This window comes from Chrysemys picta, chromosome 7 (assembly GCF_011386835.1).
Source record: "Chrysemys picta bellii isolate R12L10 chromosome 7, ASM1138683v2, whole genome shotgun sequence".
NCBI lineage: Eukaryota > Metazoa > Chordata > Testudines > Emydidae > Chrysemys > Chrysemys picta.
The window spans coordinates 121,566,480-121,587,951 of record NC_088797.1 but is presented as its reverse complement, the minus strand read 5'-3'; the positions used below and the strand labels follow the sequence as shown (position 1 = coordinate 121,587,951).

At 44.8% G+C, this 21,472-nt stretch overlaps 1 protein-coding gene across 4 annotated transcripts in view; it reads right to left on the bottom strand.

Moving 5' to 3' along the window:
• SORCS1 (sortilin related VPS10 domain containing receptor 1) overlaps positions 1-21,472 on the bottom strand; it is a 413,081-nt gene that overhangs the window by 118,839 nt on the left and 272,770 nt on the right. For all 4 annotated transcript variants that reach the window (XR_010589337.1, XM_024110965.3, XM_024110966.3 and 1 more), the window contains exon 5: positions 11,276-11,349. Coding sequence is in view for 3 of the 4 variants with exons in the window: in XM_024110965.3 (XP_023966733.2) it covers positions 11,276-11,349 (74 nt within the window). In the remaining variant the exon portion in view is untranslated. The remainder of the gene's footprint in view (positions 1-11,275; positions 11,350-21,472) is intronic.

Here is a 21,472-nt window from a genome sequence, read left to right as displayed (position 1 = left end):
CCCTTCTTTAGTAATCAGGGTTGGCTAGTCCCAGGCCCTCCAGCCATTAAGGGGCAAGCCACCCTGTTACCACCAGGAATAACAGATGGGTGGAGAAGACAACTTATTTTCTGAGACCCTGATGATTAAATTAACTATGATACATGATCACACACTGAGCTAGAGCCTTTGGCCAGGAAGCTGGTGCAAACATCCAGAGGGAACCACAAATTGTGGCGAGTGATTCCAGAGGGAAAAGGTGCATGGCTGGGATGTCCCTGAACCATCTTGATCCTTCCCCTTTGGGGCCATTTGCATCTGGCGTAAGTGAAAGCAACCCTCGGGCTGCTCTAATCTAGTACCAGAGGCTCAAGCCTGGACAAGGGCTGAAGCAGAGCAGGGTGGGGAAAAGGGCAGCTTTATGCCACCTTTGTAGGTCTGTGCCCCCCGCCCTACAACTTGGGCCAGAGGAACCAGATCCCAGGATTTGTCCCACTGTTTCTCAGATCAGACAATATAATATGATCAGTTATTCCCACAGCACACACCTGGCAGTGCTGTGTTCTGGTCTGTGTGCGCGCCGGACAGAGTCCGCAGAAGGCATTTACAGGAAGAATACAAAGTAAACCATACTTATTCAGTGAGCTACTCGTTAAATGTACAACAGAAAGTAAGGATAAAACTTTCCTAGCATGTGTCCAGACAGTTCAGTTCACAGCCAAGTTAGCTGTGTCGCTAACTGCCCCATTTAATGAAATGCAGCTCTGGAGGTTTACCCCATGCATAGGTGTGAAGGCAAATTCGCTTCTTACTCAAATCCCTGTAGAAGATAAGCACGTTCTTGGGCCCTGGCTAGCAACACAGCGCTCTTCTGCTGAATCACCCTAACATCAAGCTCTTGTATCCTACATAAAGATGTATGCATATTTCTCTTGATGAGTGAGTCCAATTAGCTCCACTCCAGGATATAGGCATGAGTTGGAATGAATAGGATTTTGCCCTCATTTAGCCAGTGTGACAGGCCCAGACCAGTGGGGTACAGGAGTCTGGTAGAGGGCAAATATACTGGTCACTGGATGAGTAGTTTTCTGTTCCCTGAGTGACCAGAGCAGGGGCTGCACTAGAGTAATCAGGAACCTGCTAGAACCAGTTAAGGCAGGCAGGCTAATTAGGACACCTGGAGCCAATTAAGAAGAAGCTGCTAGAATCCATTAAGGCAGGCTAATCAGGGCACCTGGGCTTTAAAAAGGAGCTCACTTCAGTTTGTGGTGCGAGTGTGAGGAGCTGGGAGCAAGAGGTGCAAGGAGCTGAGAGTGAGTGCTGCTGGAGGACTGAGGAGCACAAGCATTATCAGACACCAGGAGGAAGGTCCTGTGGTGAGAATAAGGAAGGTGTTTGGAGGAGGCCATGGGGAAGTAGTCCAGGGAGTTGTAGCTGTCATGCAGCTGTTACAGGAGGCACTATAGAAAGCTGCAGTCCACAGGGCTCTGGGCTAGAACTTGGAGTAGAGGGTGGGCCCGGGTTCCCCCCAAACCTCCCAATTGACCTGGACTGTGGGTTCTTCCAGAGGGGAAGGTCTCTGGGCTGTTCCCCAACCCACATGGTGAATCTCTGAGGCAAGAAAATCCGCCAATAAGCACAGGACCCACCAAGATAGAGGAGGAACTTTGTCACACCAGTATCACTGCAAGCCTTCCCTCGAGATGAATCAGCTGGCATGGGTAAAGTACCCTCTACACCACGTACAAGGATTACCCACAAATAGAGTACGACGCTCCTCCCCCATCCCTCACCTCACCACTCCTAACACCGAGGGTCCGAGTCCAAGAAGGGTCAGTTACATGAATAATAAGAACACGTGCAATGACCCAGCTGAGGATGCCATTGCAAGCATTATTACTTCAGGGCCAACCCAGTCGTCAGCTGGGCTCCCGAAGTTCCCCGCCCATGAACAGCAAAAGTAGGGGCAACACTAAGTGACTGATGCTCTGAAGCATTTTGACTTGGCTCCTGCCAAAGACAGGCTTCCTGCATACACAGCTATTGGGGATTCAGTGGGCTCCAGTGATTAGTGCACTGGACCCAGTCAGGAGACCTGGGTTCACGTCCTGAGTCTGCCAGACCTACTATGTGCCTTTGAGCACGTTATCTGTAAAATGGAGATAGAAATATTTACTCCCTTGAGAAAGCATTTTGAGTACCACACATGAAAAGAGCTCTATGGGCCTTTTTTAATGACACTGAAGTCAATAGAAAGCCTCCTATTGATTTCAGTGGGCTTTGCACACAGCCCTCTAAGAGCTAAGTATTATTATGGCAAATCCGATGGGCCCAATGGGATAAGGAATAGGCTGTGTGTGTCTTTGAGCTCCCTCATCTGCACCTCTTCAGGATGGCATCAGTGTCCCCACAAAACACAATAGGGATAAAGTCCTAAATCACAGGATTGAGCTTAGATATGCCGGCAGCCCAGTTCCAGATGGACGGCGGGGACTCAGGGTGTACTGGAGGTCTTCGAATTATCAGAGATTTTCACTGAACACACTGAAATACGTTTAGCATCTTAATTCAGAGAAGACTGCCAACAGGAGCATATGCTTCCCTGGTTACATCAGGAGGCAGAGATGTTACACGGACATCACTGGCTTGCAAGCAAAAGATGCCAGAGGCCTGGAATGTTACCTGTGCACTTTTCAGTAGGATGCACCCTGGCAGCAGTAAGTTTTAAGGGAACGTTGAACCTTGTTTTCAGGTGCCCTAAGCACAGTGGTACCTGGGGGCACCGCTTGTCCACCTCGAGGTGCTATTTGCCATCTACTTCTATTACCCTGGAGCCTGGACCTGCCTGAAACTATCAGCAACGGGACAAAAGCTTCTGCCTCGGAGCTCTGACCTTTCAAAGGATTTTCTTCCAAATCCAAAATCCACTTGGGAACAAATACGTATCGGTTGCCTTAGAAAACCACTAGCTGTTACCCACCAGCCAGTGATTTCATTCGGTGCCCCACGAGCCTTCATCTGGCATGGGCATGTTTGCTTTATGTCTAAGTTATTAAATGTGTCTCTTTTTAATTAAATGTTCTGTACAGCTCAGCTCATCCGCTGTGGCTTTGAAGTCACATCAAGCAGATGATTTTCTGGACACACTGTTGTGCTGCACTTTGAATGGCATCCTCTGCATCAGCCTCCCGCAGTCGCCCCACGGTGACTGAAAGGTTTTGTTTGGCGATGCCCAACGGCTTTTGGAAATAACCCAGACACGACGCTATTCAAACCGGCTCAGCCCACCTGATTTCACCCAGCCAAAAAGCTGACAGGAGCCACTGGAACGGTTTGCCAGACGAGCTCCGACCGCTTGGGTACAATGGAATTTTTAAAAGCTGTTAGCAGGCTTTTGATGCTGCTTTTCAGCTCCTCCAGAGGCTTCTTTAGTGAACAGAATCCTGGCTTTTACAATAATTTGCGGTTTCTTTCCCTCTGAAATAACTCACGCAAGAAATTTATTTTTAAAGATGAGCTCCATTTGCTTTTCCCCAGAAGAGGTAAGTTTTCCATCATCCCAAACACACCCCATCCTCCATCCACCCACCCACTCACCTCTCAGTCGGTCTCTCTCCCCATCTGCCTATTCATACATCTATATAAGCACAACTCTCTCACCCTCTGTCTGTCCACTGGTCTCTCTTTCTCATAATCTGGGTAAAGTTGCAGCTACATGCAGCAGTCAAATTGGAGTCAAACCAAGGTCCATTTCCAAACTAAGCAGGACCATATCAATCCACCATCTGCTTTGGCTTCTAATCCATCTCCGAATCCAGTTTAAAAACGTCCTTTTATTGTCAAAACTCTCCACGGACTCCCCGCCTTCCCCGACCTATGTCCGCTTGTTTTTCTGTTGACTTCTTCTCCTCTTGCAGTCTCCTTCTACTCCACTCAGCCCTTCATGGGGGCTCTCCTTATTAGGGGTCGGGGGGTTCTATGACTCTGGTGCTGTATTATCTATATGAAACTAGCTGCCACCTCTGCACCCTCCAATTGAATGAGTCACTTTCCCTGTTACAGAACCCAGACTTGTGATTACTTTCTTTTCCCCTCACCCATGACTGACTCTTTCTGTGAAACATTTGATGGCAATATGTCTTCACTAGAGATGAGCTCGAGCTGCAATTGAAAAAAAAATGGTTCTGGATTTCAAACACCCAGAATTCAAGTAAACTCTGGATCTATTCTAAAGATAGGGGATATTTGTGACATTTCGAATATGGATCTGGGGTCAGATTTGGAACCCCTCCTCCAAAGTCTAAGGGCGTCTTCATCTAGCTCTACCCCATAGTGCTAAGCATGTTGTATAAAAATAAACAGGATTGTATTGTAGGACAATGTTAGATGACATGTGTAAATTACCAAAAAGGGGATATCCACTCTGCTTGGAGATACAACAGTCATGTCCACCCAGCAGATTAATTGTTTGTATTTATTTTCTCTCTAATTAAGTCTAATCTCCTTGAGGCAGTGACTGTTTCCTTCTCTGTGTTGCACCCTGCCATGGTTTCATGCCTTCTTTCCCCTTGATACCATGTCAGTAAATATTACAGCTCTCTCCAGAAACTGCCATTGCAGCATTGCTCTGATGAAAGTGAACAATAAACATATAATTAACCATATTGTCTTTGGGGCAGGGACTGTCCGTTCTTCTGTTTGTACAGCAACCAGTACAATAGAGTCTTGGTTCATGACTGGGGTCCCTAGGTGCTAGATAATACAAATAATAAACATGACTAATATTGATAAAGCTAATGGTTGTATCTGGGCACAAATAATTGGCAAATTGAGCTCTTTCTCCCCGCTGTGTGCTAATTGCTTACAACCTTTCGATATGTGCAATTTAATAAGTCACTCAAAAATATTCAGGGTTAGATTATGATTAAACTTAATTGAAAAAAATATATTTTTTCCATAAATAAATCAATCACATTTTCATGATTTTTTTTAACCTTTCCAATCATCTCTAATTATGCTACCCAACCCATTGACTTCTACGGAACTACTTGCGGTGTAAGTTATTCCTTTATGTGAATAAGATTATCAAAATGTATCCTTCAATGAGTAATTTATACATACATATTTTAGCCTTACAGTTTGTTATTTGGCTAGGTCGTCACCTGTTTGCTATTATGGGTAGGGTGTAATTGGCTGTCCGAGTAACAAGATATTGTTGTTGCTCCCTGATTGGATGACAAACTTTTATAAACAGGAAGAGGGACATCAACGTGATTTCAAGATGGCTGTTGCAGATACTTTACACCAATCCCATTCACATTTGTATTTGTGAAACATTCACTTTCCGCTAACATTCTTACCAACAAAAACACACTTCTATGAATGTGTGCAGAAAATGTCTACAAAAAGTCACAAATGTCATCAAAGAGAATCCAGGCGGGTTATTCGAACTAATGTTCTCAAACATTTTAATGAAGTGTTTGCCCAGCTGTACCAACCATGGTTTCAAGCCTTCTTTCCCCTTGATACCACGTCAGTAAATATTGCCGCTCTCTCCAGAAACCCGCCAATGCAGCATTGCTCTGATGAACGAGTCCTGACCCTGATGGCTTTTCAGCAAAATATTGAAAATGGAAATACTTCATCCAAAAACTGCAATATTTTGATACAAAATGGCGCTGCGGTGCCTCCTAGTAGTTGTAGTTGAGTGCCTTATGCTCCCATTCTATGGGCTGGGTTGGGCTCTCCGATGCACTACTTTCTCCCCTCTTGTTGAGGGACTGCATCAGGCTGTGGTGATCATGGGAGATGTCAGTTCTTAGCACATCACCACAGTTAGAGCACATCACATGTATTAATGAAGTTTTCCTCAAAACACCCTTATGAGAGAGAGAAGTGTCAATCTTGTCCCTCTTTTCGCCAGATGAGAAAGCCCCAGGCCCCTGTTAGTTGTAAAGGTTTGAGTTCATCTGCGTACCCCACACCTGATATCTCCCACCCTGAGGTAGCATCCTAATCCCTCCCACAGCAACCAGTCTGGATGTCAGAGAATGACTTTTAGCTGCAGGTGAAGGAGTAAACGGGGAATGATAAGCCCTGAAGAATCAAAGATTCTGTTTTTATGGAAATCCCTCTTTCATTAGAAGGGAGTCAACACAGGAATACAGAGTTCATATGATCTACAAGCAGCTGAATGCTCTCTAAATAGAATGTTTTCTCAAAGTTTTGCAGGAGGTGTCAGCAGATTATTTTAAGGTTTTTCTGTGGTTTAAATTTCTCTGGGGACTTTCACGTAGCAGCCAAAAATAAGAAAAAGAAAATGATCTTGCAAACATATATAAAAACAAGGCAGCGGGAAAGATGACAGTGGTTTCTCTGGTAACATTTACAGTCAGATTTTTTTCTACGGGAGCATTAGCAGCCCCCGGTGAATTCATTCATAAGACTTAAAGTGCCCCAGGACTATTTATGTGAGGGCCATAGCAGGGTCATATGGCAATTAAAATATAATACTGAGCAATTAGGAATTTCAGCTTTGATCTGATTAGCAATAGAGTGTGTTTTAAAAGCCTATAAAGCCTCCTGAAAGTTTCTTTCTTGTCAAATAAAACATAAATGCATGGCGTATAGAAATGCAACCATGAAAGGGCCCAAGGCCCAGGGTTAAACTCAATGCTTTGCCTCACAGCCCTGGCTGGTGGCTTTAAGCCACTTTTGTGGCCTCCTGATCCTGGACCATTCCAAAGGGTGGAGAGATCCTGGAGTAATTTACCATCCCCAGGGACCAATCTGAATTACGCCATCTCCCCAGGATGCTCCACAATCTCCGTAGCACTGTGTGATGTAGCTCCACATGTTCCTCCCACTCCCAGCCCAGTCCCTGGCTCACCTCCTACCCCTGGGCTACAATGGGATCCTTGGAACATAGGCTTACCACGGTCTTCTGTGGTTCCTGCTCAAAGGGAATCCTCCTTCAACCTGAACCAGTGCTTTTAAGGCTGCCTTGCATCGCTCGAGCCCTTTTGCCCAGTGTAAAGGGACTAGAGTAGGGTGAGGATCTCACCCAATATTTTCTCTGTTGAAGGACTGTAACTCTGGAATGTTATCTCTCAAAGTGCACTTCTGCTTTGAAGAGCAACTGTAAAATTAGCATCATGGGTTTTGAGCTGATCATGTTTCAGTGATTTCCAGATCATATCTGCTCAGTTTAAAATAATTAAAAAATAAAGATAGGTTCTCACTAGCTGTCAGCCCCATAAAAACAGACTGGGATCTGAGAGTCAAGCTGGGTTCTTTCTGGCTTGCATGTCAGCACCAACAATAAAGATTCTGCAGAACAGGTTCTGCTCTGGGTTACACATGTGCAAAACCCCATGGGCTTGCCTCTCTGTTGCCTTGCTCCTTGTGGAGTCATTTACACTAAACTGTTTCAGCAGGGTTTTGCACTGGTGGAAAAGATTGAATCAGAAAGCAGGCCAATGGAAAACCAGGTTCAGTATTGTCATATACTGTCATCAATAATCCCAGTTTTTTTCTAGTGGGGATGCAGAACTCTGAAGGTAGAATTTGGCCAGTCAATGGAAATTAGTGAGCAATTCTGGTTAGAATGTGTGAGCCAGAATAAAATCTAACTCCCCTTTCTATAACTGTGTTAGTTTCTCAAAAAGCAGAATCACAGTTTAACATGCATCAATGACCAAAAAAAAATCAAAGACGTCCCATTCTAGGAGACACTAACAACTTTTGTTTTCTTGTTTAGTTTGTGTTTGTGGGAAGACGGGTAGGTGATTGGAGCAGTTTTTAATCGTATTTGTTATTCTTTGCTTTGCAGTGCTTTTGAAATTCCTCATTTTACTTCTCTTTTTTGCTAGACCGTCAGAGGACTTCAAGGGTTTATCTCTGTGGAAAGGAACATTAATCATTATCATCATTATTCTCATTGCTGGTGTCCATCAGTTCAATATATGATCAATCTCTCTTGTGCTTAATGACAGGCAGACTTCAAAACGCTTGGATTTTAGTATGGATAATAAGCATTCAAGAGTGTGGATGCTCATTCAAGCAATATAGCTGGACAGCTCAAAAAACATGCTTTCTTACAAGGTTCTCAGCTCTTTCTGCTTTTGTCAGGCCAGAAATACCATGGGAAACATAGGAAAAGATGTTCTTATGATATCATGGAAGCTTCTGGTCCTGTCTGGAAGCCAGAAGGGCAGAGATGAGTGAACAATTTTTTAAAAAAATGGGAGTGGAAATTCTAGATTGTAAAAGTTTCAGCAAAGTCCAGGTTAAAGGGAAAGAGAAAGGTTTGGAATAGAGACAGGTTCAAACCAAAATCCTGGATCTAAACTTTGGGGAGGTTTTGACAAAATTCAAATATGGATCTGGATCTAAATTTTGGCCCATGTCCTTTACTTCTACTGTGATTCGAACCAAAACAGTGGACCCCAACTCCCCTGAAGTGTTCAAAATCTGTTTTTTGGCAGGGGATCATTTCTAATTTGCGAGTAAAAGAGGGGTCCTATTTTTGCTGACCCAATTCAGTTGCTATACTATTTATTAATGTATCTATCTGTAACATGGTTCATGACACACCCCTCTTCCTGGGGCCCGCTTGCCCTCCCCAATAAGGCTCAGAGAGGCTTCAGGGTTGTGCAACACCAGTGTCTTTATTAACTTAACTTCATCCCACCACAAGTGTCCATCTATGTACAAGTTTTACAGGATTACTCTCCTCCTTTCCAGGCAGAGCCAGCCTTCCGCTAGGAGACCTCCAGTTCCCTCCCTGACTGACTGACTTCTCCCTGGCTGCCCCCCTGCCTTCTGGCTCCCTCCCAGCCTTTATAGCCCTTGGCTTGTCAGGCCAGCAGGTGTTGCCAATCCTCAGGCCAGCATCAGGCCTTTTCCATCCAGGGCTGGCTCCGGGTTTTTTGCCGCCCCAAGCAAAAAAAAATAATAAATAAACGGAATGCCGCTGCCGAAGTAAAAAAAAAAAAAAAAACGGAGTGCCATCCCTTGAAAAGAGCCACCCCGAAACGGCCAGAATGCCACCCCTTCAGAAGTGCCGCGCCAAGCACGTGCTTGGAACGCTGGTGCCTAGAGCCGGCCCCGTTTCCATCAGCCCCAATCTGCTTCCCCTGATTGGAGTTTGACTGGGCAGGGGCTAATTAGTTGCTTTTGCACCAGCACCCTGCTACACTATCCCACAAAGAATCTCCTTCTAAGGGCCAGATTCAAAAGTGATATGTAAGATGATGTAAACCAGACCTCGGAGAGTCTGCTCTCAGTTAAACTACTACCTCCTTATGAAACTGATGGGAGTGACTCCGGCTGTATAGGAGTGGAAGTGAGAGCAGGGTCCAGCCTCCATACAATAGCTTAGACCTACCTCTGAATATGGCCTGTAGTGCCGTCTGTGCTGGAAAATAGACCAGCGCAACTTATCGTGCTCAGTCCAATGTGCTCATGCTTTCCTTTTCACACAGGTTTGTGTTACACTAATTGCTTGTTGCCTGAAGGTGAGGAGATATTTAGTGACAAGCACTTTAGTGTCAGTGCAATTACAGTGCATTATTTCGGGCATGCACGGTAGAGAGACCTGCCTGCTGTCAAAATGATATTGAAATATTAGTGTAACAATACTGATGTATAAAGCAATGATGGATACAACTAAAAAGGCTCTGATTTGAAATTGCACTGAACAAAACCACAGGAGCTGAACAATCCCAAATCTTAGGCAAGTTTGGACCCAGATCCAGATATGACCCTCGAGGATGGCTGTTGTCTCTATAATAAACTGATTCTAAAGCCTCAGTTGAAACATCCATTAAAGACATTCAGTGCATGAAGATTGTGAGATGACCAGATACTATGGCAAGGGGACCATATTAGTACCAAAGACAGGTAAGACCTGTTAAATTAGGGCAGGGGTGGCCAACCTGAGCCTGAGAAGGAGCCAGAATTGACCAATGTACATTGCCAAAGAGCCACAGTAATATGTCAGCAGCCCCCCATCAGCCTCCCCCTCCCAGCTCCCAGCGCCTCCCACCCACCAGCAGCCCCATCGATCAGCGCCTCCCCCTCCCTCCCTGCACCTCCCGATCAGCTGTTTCATGACATTTTGAGCAGGGGGTTGGACTAGATGACCTCCTGAGGTCCCTTCCAACCCTGAGATTCTATGATACTATGACATGCAGGAGGCTCTGAGAGGGAGAGGGCAGGAGGGAGGGCACTGCAGGCTCAGGGGAGGGGGCAGGAAGGGGTGGAGAGGGGGCAGGGCCCGTGGCAGAGCCAGGGGTTGAGCAGTGAACCCCCCGGCACATTGGAAAGTTGGCGCCTGTAGCTCCAGCCTGGGGTCGGTGCCTATGCAAGGAGCCGGATATTAACTTCTGAAGAGTCGCATGGGGCTCCGGAGCCACAGGATGGCCACCCCTGAATTAGGGGATGGGTGGACCCAATTCTGAATTCAAACTCTGTGGCACAGGCTCCTGCCTACGTCACAGTTTTGCAGTAGATTAGTATTCCGAGAAGTGGTGAAACATTTATACAGCATGACTGATCCCACATGTATGCATATATCTTTGGTCTTGAAATTGGACTAGAAATCTTGGAACACTTGCCACCTGTTTAGTAGAACATGGCAACAATGCACAATGATTTAAGATTGGAAGTGAAGAAAAATATTGTATGGCAGCGTGTAATGATGTCCAACATCATGGTCACGACTGGGGATTGAACCAGTGATAACCTGAGCTAAAAGCACGAGCCTACACAGCATGAGCTAAAGGACTATGGGCGAAAGCCTGGCTCTGCTTAAGTCAGTGGGAAAACTACCCTTGACTTCAACAATCCCAGGATTTTCCAGCTGGGAGTTGAAGTACATTCATATTCTCTGTGGACTGAGTGCTGAGGGGAACATATACATGAGTGACAATTGCACTGCCATATAAGTAATGCACATGCAATAGCACGGCAGAAAGCAACGGTCAGCACTAAGAAGATGACAACCACTTCTCAAATTGTTGTTATTTGTGCTAGTGAGGTGGGTAGGAGCCCTAATCATTCACCAGGACGCCATTGTGCAAGCCGCTGTACAAGCGCGGACAAAAAGACAAAAATGACAAAAAGTTAACCTCAATACTAAAACTGAAGAGCAAAAGGTCTGAGTGATGACAATGTTTATCTCCTTTGGCAACGCCTCCTCAGCCCCAGAGCCTTCATTCAAAAGCACCACCACCTCCACATACACCTGGTGGAGCTGTGTTTGTGAAACCAAAAAATGTACTTTGTTTCTTACCAGTAGAACCTGTTTGGTGCGACACCCTCCTGGAGAAGCTGCCATCTTCTGCCAAACTCAACCGAACTGTATAACTGGAGACAAAACAGAGTACAATCACTGTATCTTCCTGACCTCTTTTTTTTTTTTTTAACTGCAAGAATCACATTAAACTATGAGGATAAACACAGTCAACAAAGGAACAGAACTGCAACCTGTACGGCTTTGGAAGTGTTCTCTGGCATCCAGTGCTCCTGCGGCAGTGCCTCCAAAGTCAAAGGGCTAATCTGTGGACAGCCAGGAGACTCTGACTATAATGGAAATGAACAGCACGCCCGATGGACGAGAGCGTGACAGTCCCCAGGCCCGTTCATGGCTTTGGAAAGGCTATGGGAAGCAGGGCCGTCTCCAGCTTTTTTGTTGCCCCAAGCGGCGAAGCGGAAAAAAAAAAAAAAAGATAAAGCCGTGATCGGCAGCACTTTGGTGGCAGCTCTACCACGCCGCTTCATTCTCCGGCGGCAATTTGGCGGTGGGTCCTTCGCTCTGAGAGGGACTGAGGGACCTGCCGCCGAATTGCCGCCGAAGACCCAGACGTGCTGCCCCTTTCCATTTGCCGCCCCAAGCACCTGCTTCCTTCGCTGGTGCCTGGAGCCGGCCCTGATGGGAAGTGAGGGGTTATGCGGCTACACCCCGGATTATGCATGTATTCCTCTTGTGTGCTATAGATCCAAGCTCTCCAGTGGCCAGCTCCACCAGAGAGCATAGGTAGGGGCTGTAAGAGTTCTGGGAAATGGCAGAGGTGGTTCCCAGGAGCTCTGTAAACTGTGAGCCTGCACTTGTCACAAACTCCTCATTAATGGGGTACAGCCTGTTGTGGCCACTACTACAGCGCAGGGGTTGCAGCTCAACCGCACAAGTGCCCTGCCTCCTGGGGGGGGGGAGGAGAAATCGGACTTCTGTTTGTCCCCGGTGCAAATCCTACTTTGCTTGCTCTTTGCCCAGGGAAACTGAATTTTGCTCACAGGGGGAGCCATCTTTCTATAGACCTGTCCCATATGTTATGATACTTTAATTACTCTCACTTAACTTACAATTATGCTCTTGGGGATTTCAGGCACAGGTCATTCTCTGTATACACTGTTGCCCACTACTGAATAGAGTATCTCTGAAATGCTGGAACTAAAACATGCCTGTGTTTGGGACCTGACTGAAAGGAAGCAGAAATAAGCCTTGCTACCACTGACAGCCCCTGAAGATTCAATCACAGTTCCAATAGCAGAGGCCAGTGGTATTCAGAGGGGAAAAAAATACTTGCATGGACTGTTGCAAATGATACATATGAGCAGGGACGGCTCCAAGTTTTTTGCTGCCCCAAGAAAAAAAAATGTTCTGCGCCCCCCGCCCCAACTCCGCCCCTTCCCCGCCCCATTCCAACCCCTTCCCCAAATCCCCGGCCCCGCCTCCTCCCCTGGGCACGCGGCATTTCCCCTCCTACCCCTCCCTCCCATCCCAGGCAAGCCTGGGAGGGAGGGGGAGAAGGCGGCAGTGGAGTGGAGGTGAGCTTGGGGGGGGGAGCGGTTCCTCTGCCCCCCCTTCTCCCAGGGTTACTTTTTACGGCCCTCCCGGCGCTCCCCACTGCCGCAGCTCACCTCCGCTCAGGGCCGGCTCCCGGCTTTTTGCGCCCCAAGGAAAAACAATAAAAAGGAGCCGGAGTGCCGCCCATTGTTAAGTGCTGCCCCAAGCACATGCTTGGAGCGCTAGTGCCTAGAGCCGGCCCTGCATATGAGCTAAACATAGTGATTGTGTCTGCATGCAGCTACAAACAGTTACCTACAGTTGACTGAGACACGTAACTCAGGGTCTACCTCCTTTAGGTGATATCAGATAATGAAGGTTTGGGGGTCGTTGCATTTTTTACTTTCATCCTGAATTTATGCTTGCAAAGGGTACTGAACTTACAGCCACGTGTAACGGAGAAATGAAAGTTACTTACCTGTAAGCGAGGTTCTTCAAGATGGGCTCTGCATATTCCCACTCTTGTGAGAGTTTAGAAAACAGTATGCATATTGAGTTGGCTGGTGGGTAAGGAGCACTAGCTGAACAAGGACTGTGACATCAATCTACCAATCTGTGCCTCTGAGCTAGTTGCGATATCTAACAAATAATGGCTTGGAAACGTGTCTATTGAATGCCATGTGGCTGCTCTAAAAATTTCTATTATTGGAACGTGTTTCAAACATGCCACCAAGGCTGCAATCTCTCTAATGGAGTCGACAGTCAGATGGGGGTCAGGGGGGGAGCGGGGGAGGAAAAATTGTCAAGCATGCTTGTAAATTTCCATTATACACTCTCTGATTCATCTTGATAATGTTTGTGTGGAAATAGGATTTCCTTTACAGTTACCAGCATATGAAACAAACAATTTAAGTGACAATCTAAAGTCTTTAGTCCTATCCAAATAGGATAAAACTCTTTTTGTATCCAGATAATATAGCTCTGATTCTCCCCTTATTCGAACGAGGTCGGGTGTGTGTGTGTGTGTGTGTGTGAAAAAAACACTGGCAATGTGATGGACTGATTGATAAGGAAATTTGAGGTGACTTTTGGAATGAATCTAGGATGTGGCTGAAGAACTTCTTTGTCCTTATAAAATGAAGGGTCAACCATTAAAGCATGAAGTTCACTAATCCTCCTAGCTGATGTTATTGCTATAATAAAGGCAGTCTTAATTGATAGATGAAATAAGGAACACGAAGATAAGGGCTCAAATGGTGGAGACATAAGCTGTGACAGCAGTAAATTTAAGTGTCATGGTGCCACAGGATCTCTCATCGGGGGTGGGGTACACATTTAGTAACTCTTTAAAAACTTAGGTTTCAGAGTAGCAGCCGTGTTAGTCTGTATCCGCAAAAAGAAGAACAGGAGGACTTGTGGCACCTTAGAGACTAACAAATTTATTAGAGCATAAGCTTTCGTGGACTACAGCCCACTTCTTCGGATGCATATAGAATGGAACATATATTGAGGAGATATATATACACACATACAGAGAGCATAAACAGGTGGGAGTTGTCTTACCAACTCTGAGAGGCCTCCCACCTGTTTATGCTCTCTGTATGTGTGTATATATATCTCCTCAATATATGTTCCATTCTATATGCATCCGAAGAAGTGGGCTGTAGTCCACGAAAGCTTATGCTCTAATAAATTTGTTAGTCTCTAAGGTGCCACAAGTACTCCTGTTTTTTAAAAACTTAATAACCTCCTGCAAGAATACCGATTTACCATCTATTTGTATATGAGAAGCTGCTATTGCATGTAAGATGTACCTTCAGCAAAGCAACAGAGAAACCTTTATGCTTTAACTATAACACAAAGTCTAATAGAGATTGAATAGGGGCTGACACAGGATCTATCTTCTATCAGATATCTGTAGTGAAAACCATTTCCATTTTAATTCATAATATTTTCTAGTTGATTTTCCTCTGGCATTAAGAAGAACATGTTGAATATCCATAGAGAAAGACCTCTCCAACTCTGTTAGAGACTGATTGCCCATGTTGTCAGATGCAATGACAATGGATCAGGATGGTAAACTGTCCCTTATTGTTGTTTCAGAAGGTCTGTTGATACTGGCAAGAATCTCTAGTTCCTTTTGGAAAGCAGGAGCAAACCCATGAACTACGACTGTCACAGCCAAGCTGGGGTAATCGGTATCATTCTGGCCAAGACCAGTCCTAATTTTTCTCACAACCTTCAACATCAGAGGAAATGGTGAGAATGCATATGTTAGTTCTGCATCCCACCCAAGGAGGAACACATCTGCCAGAGTGTGACAGGGTTCACTCACCACTGCGGTGTCTTCTGCTGGCTGTTCTGTGAATTAGCTCTCCTAGCCGGTGCATCCTCTGCTGGTGGCATCTCAACTCCATCACTTCAGTTCCCGGACCCATGTCGCTTCCAGGAACGCAGTGTCCCCTTCACGACACAGCCCTCCGGCTATGCCACACACTGTGCTCCCCACTTCCAGGGGACAGTATCGCCATCCCTTAGTCCAGCCACTTCCTCAGTGGTGAGTGGGGCCGGGGGAATCCAGGCCCGCCCAATACTCTGGGTCCCAGCCCAGGGGCTCTGTAGATGGCCACCACCTGTTGCATCCCCTCTGACTCTTCAGTTCATTTCCCTGGGGCACTTCCCCATGGCCTCCATCACCTTCTTTGTCCTTACCTCAGGGCTTCACCTTGCCAGTCTTACTATGTAGCCAGGAGTCCTCTCTAGCTTCCCCAGTCCCTGCTGGTACTCCTTCCTCCTGCTAGGAGCCTGATCTTCCCTCCTCAAGCTCCAGGCAGCTACTGAACCTGTTCTGCCCTGCAGCTCTTCCTATATGGGCCTGCCTGGCCCTGATTTTTGCTCCTCTCAGCCCTTCTCTGATTGGCTACCTCCTTCGCAGCCTCCCTACAACTCTATTAACCCCTTAGAGCCCAGTGTGAGACAGGCAGCCCATCACACAGAAATTGAGCATCCACTCCCACTCTGAAACAAAAATAATAGCATTTCCTGTTGAATCGTATTGCAAATAGATCTATCTTTGGTATCTCTATCTATACCTCAAAGAGCAAAGATGTCTCTGATTACAGAGTCTTTCAAAGACCATTTGTGCCTCTGTGTGGATTCCCTGCTTAGTTCTGGTTGAGGGATCCAGCTGATGTAAAGCTATTGGACTCACCTTTTGGGCTTTGCACCAGTCCCAAAGTTTCATTGCCTCCTTGCAAAGTTGTGGTGATCGGGCTTCCCCTTATCTGTTTACATAGTACATTGCTGTCATATTGTCTGTGGCCACTTGAACCACCGACCCTTGAATCTGGGGGAGAAATGACCTGAGTGCCAAACAAACTGCTCTTGATTCCAGAACGCTGCTACGGACACAACCTTCCTGTCGACCCCAGAGTCCCCTTGTTACAAACTTCTCGAGATGGGCACCCTAGCCTGTGTTTGCAGAGCCTGTTGTGATTATCATAGACAGGACTGGATAACACCCGTCTCAGAACATCCACCACCAGATGAAACTTTGGATTTGCCTGGGAACTGTAATTATCATATCCCTACTGTGTACCGACAGTCTGATGTTCTTTGATAACACTGCTCTACAGCCAAAATGCTTCTGAAATAAATGTCGTCAAACTTTACTAATTCTGGGTCACTAAGAACGAAAATGATGCTTAAAATTGTTGATTGGCTCTAGTTTTCAAGATATGCTATTGAGTCAGTATATACGACCCTTGACTTGGGAATGGCGGAGGATAAGTGAGTTATAAAGGGAAGGGATCTCAATTTAAACCAGAAATGACTAAAATACATCTTTGGCTGGATCTATGAATAAATCTATGACTGGGTTTGGACAGTACTTGCTTTTTAGGCAAAACAATGAATGATGCAATCTGAAGCTGGTATTGCGTCATACATTATATGAATTGCATCATGTTATTCCTAGAAGTCATGGATGATGCAATCATAACGAAGCTTACATCACTCTGCTGAACAAATTGCCCTATATCAGCTCTAGAAATCATACAGTGTCGTGCTCTCTTATTTGTCAGTGTTTGATTTTGCAAAGGGACACAGTTCTGTTTAGCCAAAGTGAGCAGAGATGCTTCGTACTTATGTGAACAGTGCAGATAACTTCTGCTATGCTTGTGGTGAAGTGACTTTTGCATCACAAAAGTGCAGTATAACCACTATGGTTAAGAAAGCCTATCACCTTTATTTTGGCTGCAAAATTGGAGATGAGGAGAAGAGGTGGGCCCCACACATATGCTGCAACACTTGTGCAACAAATCTTCGCCAGTGGTTGAACAGGAAAAGGAAATCTATGCCTTTTGCAGTGCCAATGATTTGGAGAGAGCCAACAGTTCATACCATCAATTGTTACTTCTGCATGGTGCCTCCAGTTGGAAAAGGTGTGTCAAAGAAGCAAAAGTGGACTGTGCATTATCCAAACATTCCATCAGCTATACACCCAGTACCCCACGGAGAAGGACTGCCGGTTCCTGATGCACCAGAAGCATTCTCACTTGAGTCAGATGAGGAAGAGGAAGAGGATGAAACTTCTGGTCCTGAACCATCAATGTCACAGGACCCACATTTTCTCCCATCCTCCTCCTCTGAACCACATTTCATAACACAAGGTGAACTGAATGACCTTGTCAGGGATTTGGAACTACCCAAGAGTAAGGCAGAGCTGTTGGGCTCCAGACTACAGCAGTGGAATCTCCTGGCAGGTGATGTTAGGGTTTCCATGTTCCGTGACCGTCAAAAGGATCTTGTCCCATTCTTCTTCATGGAAGGTGATCTTGTAGCCTGCAACAACATCGATGGTGTGATGGCAGCCCTCAATATCGTTCACAATCCAGATGAGTGGAGACTGTTCATTGATTCATCGAAGACGAGTCGTAAAGCTGTTTTACTGCATAATGGCAATGTTTTGCCATCAATTCCAGTTGGTCATGCAGTCCATCTGAAGGAAACCTATGACAACATGAAACAACTTTTGAGGTGCATAAACTATGACCAACATCAGTGGCAGCTTTGTGGCGATTTGAAGGTTGTTGCTCTCTTGCTTGGTCTGCAGACTGGATACACAAGGTACTGCTGTTTTCTCTGTGAATGGGATAGTCGTGCAAGAGATTGCCACTACATCAAGAAAGACTGGCCACTCCGACAGTCATTGGAGCCTGGGAGGAAAAGTGTTCAGCATCCACCACTTGTTGAATCAAAGAAGATTTTGTTACCACCCTTACACATCAAGCTGGGGCTGATGAAGAACTTTGTCAAGGCCATTGACAAAACTTCTTCGAGATGATGCATTTGACCATGCACTGCATGGCAAGGTAAAGATGGCATGGAAAGCCTTCCAGTTAGTGGCAATACATTTTCTCGGAAACAACAAGGCAGACAACTACAGGTTGTTGGTGGAAAACCTCCTCAAGGCATACAAAAACCTTGGTTGCAACATGTCACTAAAGATACATTTTTTGCACTCTCATCTAGATTTTTTTCCACCAAACTGCGAAGCAGTGAGCGACGAGCACGGCGAGAGATATTGCAACAATGGAGAAACGCTATCAGGGCAAATGGAGCCCATCAATGCTTGCAGACTATTGCTGGACAGTGACAAGAGATGCTCTATTTAATGAATATAAAAGACAAGCCAAGAAGCGCCGAGTAGACACTGAATAGGACTAAACTATGTACAGAATAGTTTTTTGCCTTTTGTTTCATAATAAATTTTATTTAGATAACCCTTTTGCGGATTTTTAAAGTGTTACATAAACAGGACAGGTGAAATATTATCATGTAAAGCAACCATAAACACATGAAAAGACCTAGGTTTACAATTTATGATTAAAACTCTACTATCTACACAATATACATAGACATAAAATGTAAAAACTTAAATATCTTAGAAACAGTAGCCAGTTGTTTTAATTGTCATATTTGAATTCAGCATATCAAAATACAAAATAAATAGCACATTTTATCTCTGAAGCAGACGACTTCTCAAAAATTGTAGACCAGTGTAACCAGTGCTGGGGCAGTTTCATCCTAAACCTTGCATAAACTGTGAAATATGTACCATCATACCCATTAGTGATAGAAAAAAAACATTACTCTCTGAGATGGATTCAGCAGCAAAGATTGAAAGGTACACTTTATCTTCAGGGAATGCTCCCTCAGAATGTAAGCTTTTGCTCTTTGGGAACCGAGAAGAGCTCCTGTGAATAGGATTTTCTGTGATGGGGTCGGTAATTATTTCTTTCATTTTATTAAAGAAACCTAAATTTCAGAATAGAGGGCATGCAAATATTGTGAGCTCTTCCAGCTCATCCTCTGAGGTTGCTATTAGGAGCCAGTCATCAAACTATAGAAAGACAGAAACCCCTCATCTCTTGAAGAACGCTGCTACTCCAGATAGACATTTTGTAAAGACTTTGGGTGCCCAGGAGAGGACAAAGGGGAAGACTCTGTATTGGAAATGATCCTGCCTTACAGCAAAAGGAAGGTACTTCCTGTATGATGGTCTTATTGAAATATGAAAGTAAGCTTCTTTGAGATCAAGAATAAACCAATCTAGAAAGGATAGGGAAGGAATAAAGGATCCTAGGGTTAATATTCCAAAATGCATCTTTCAGACGTACTTGTTTAGGTTCCTTAGATTTAAGACTGGACGAAGATCTCCATCTTTCTTTGGAATTAGAAAATAGCAGGTGCAGAACCCTTGATTCCTGAGATTTATTAGAACCTTCTCTATTGCTCTCTCCATTTGCAGAGAACTGATCTCTGATCTTAACAATGTCCCATGAGTGGGGTTCCTGAAAAGAGAGGGAGAGGAAGGTTGATTTGGAGGAAGTGTATCAGACTGGCTGGTATAACCATTCTTTATAGTATGCAACACCTATCTGTCTGTGGCGATCTTTAGCCACTCACTCTAACATTGACTTAAAAGGTCTCCAAATGTAAGGAAAACAGGATCTAACTTTGCTTTGCGGCTCTCAAACACCACTGAAAACCTGCAGTCTCACTGCAAGCAAAGAAGCAGTGGTAGGCCAATTATTTTGCTTCATTTGGGCTTGAATGGCCATTTCTTGTATGACTGAGAAGCAAAAGATTGTTGTTGTTGTTGGTATTGGTAGTGATGTCTTCTTTTGCTGAATGAAGAAGAATAAGGTGGGTTATACTGTCTTTGGAATCTGAAGAGATCTAGAAAATCTCCTTTTGAAAGTCTGCAAAAGACTCCGGGATCTGGACGTAGATCTTGTCTCTTTCCTTTTGGAGGCAATTGCCTGTGTAGTTCAAAAACCAATGGATTATTGGAAAAAATGAAAGTCCTCAACTTTAGATTTTGTTTCCCGTGGAAGAGAAGAGGAACGTAGCCAGGCATGTCTTCTGAGAGTTCTTACTATTGCCACTGGACTTGAAGATACATCTGAGACAGCAAAGAACAGCTTTTATGCTTGCTTACCAATGTTTTGACCCTCCTTAAAGAGGAATTAGTGACTCTGGGAAAGGAGAAGAGCATAGCACTGCTTCTGCCAGGGAGGAGAAGGGAGAATTTGAGAAGGACAGGAGATGAATTAGGGAAATATAACCTAGATGGAGCTACTATAAGGTGGATGTATAACTGGTTGGAAAACAGTTCCCAGAGAGTAGTTATCAATGGTTAAAGTCAAGTTGGAAGGGCATATTGAGTGGAGTCCCACAGGAATCAGTTCTGGTTCTGGTTCTGTCCAATGTCTTCATCAATGATTTAGATAATGGCCTAGAGAGTACACTTATAATGTTCATGGACAATACTGAGCTGAGAAGGGTTGCAAGTGCTTTGGAGGATAGGATTAAAATTTAAAATGATCTGGACAAACTGGAGAAATGGTCTGAAGTAAATAGGATGAAATTCAATAAGGACAAATGCAAAGCACTACACTTAGGAAGGAACAATCAGTTGCACACATACAAAATGGGAAATGACTGTCTAGGAAGAAGTACTGCGGAAAGGGATCTGGAGGTCATAGTGGACCACAAGCTAAATATGAGTCAACAGTGTAACGCTATTGCAAAAAAAGCAAACATCATTCTGGGATGTATTAGTAGGAGTGTTGTAAGCAAGACATGAGAAGTAATTTTTTTGTTCTATTACATGCTGATCAGGCTTCAACTGGAGTATGGTGTCCAGTCTGGGCGCTACATTTTATGAAAGATGTGGACAAATTGAAGAAAGTCCAGAGAAGAGTAACAAAAATGATTAAAGGTCTAGAAAACATGACCTATGAGGGAAGTCTGAAAAAAAATGGGTTTGTTTAATCTGGAGAAGAGAAAACAGAGGCAACATAACAGTTTTCAAGTATGTAAAAGGCTGTTACAAGGAGGAGGGTGAAACATTATTCTCCTCAACCTCTGAGGATAGAACAATAAGCAAGGGACTTAAATTGCAGCAAGGGTGATTTAGGTTGGACATTAGGAAAAGCTTCCTAAATGTCTGGGTGGTTAAGCACTGGAATAAATTGCCTAGGGAGGTTATGGAATCTCCATCAGTGGAGATTTAAGGGCAGGTTAGACAAACACCTGTCAAGGATATTCTAGATAATACTTAGTCCTGCCTTGAGAGCAGGGGACTGGGCTAGATGACCTCTCGAGGTCCCTTACAGTCCTATGATTCTATAATTT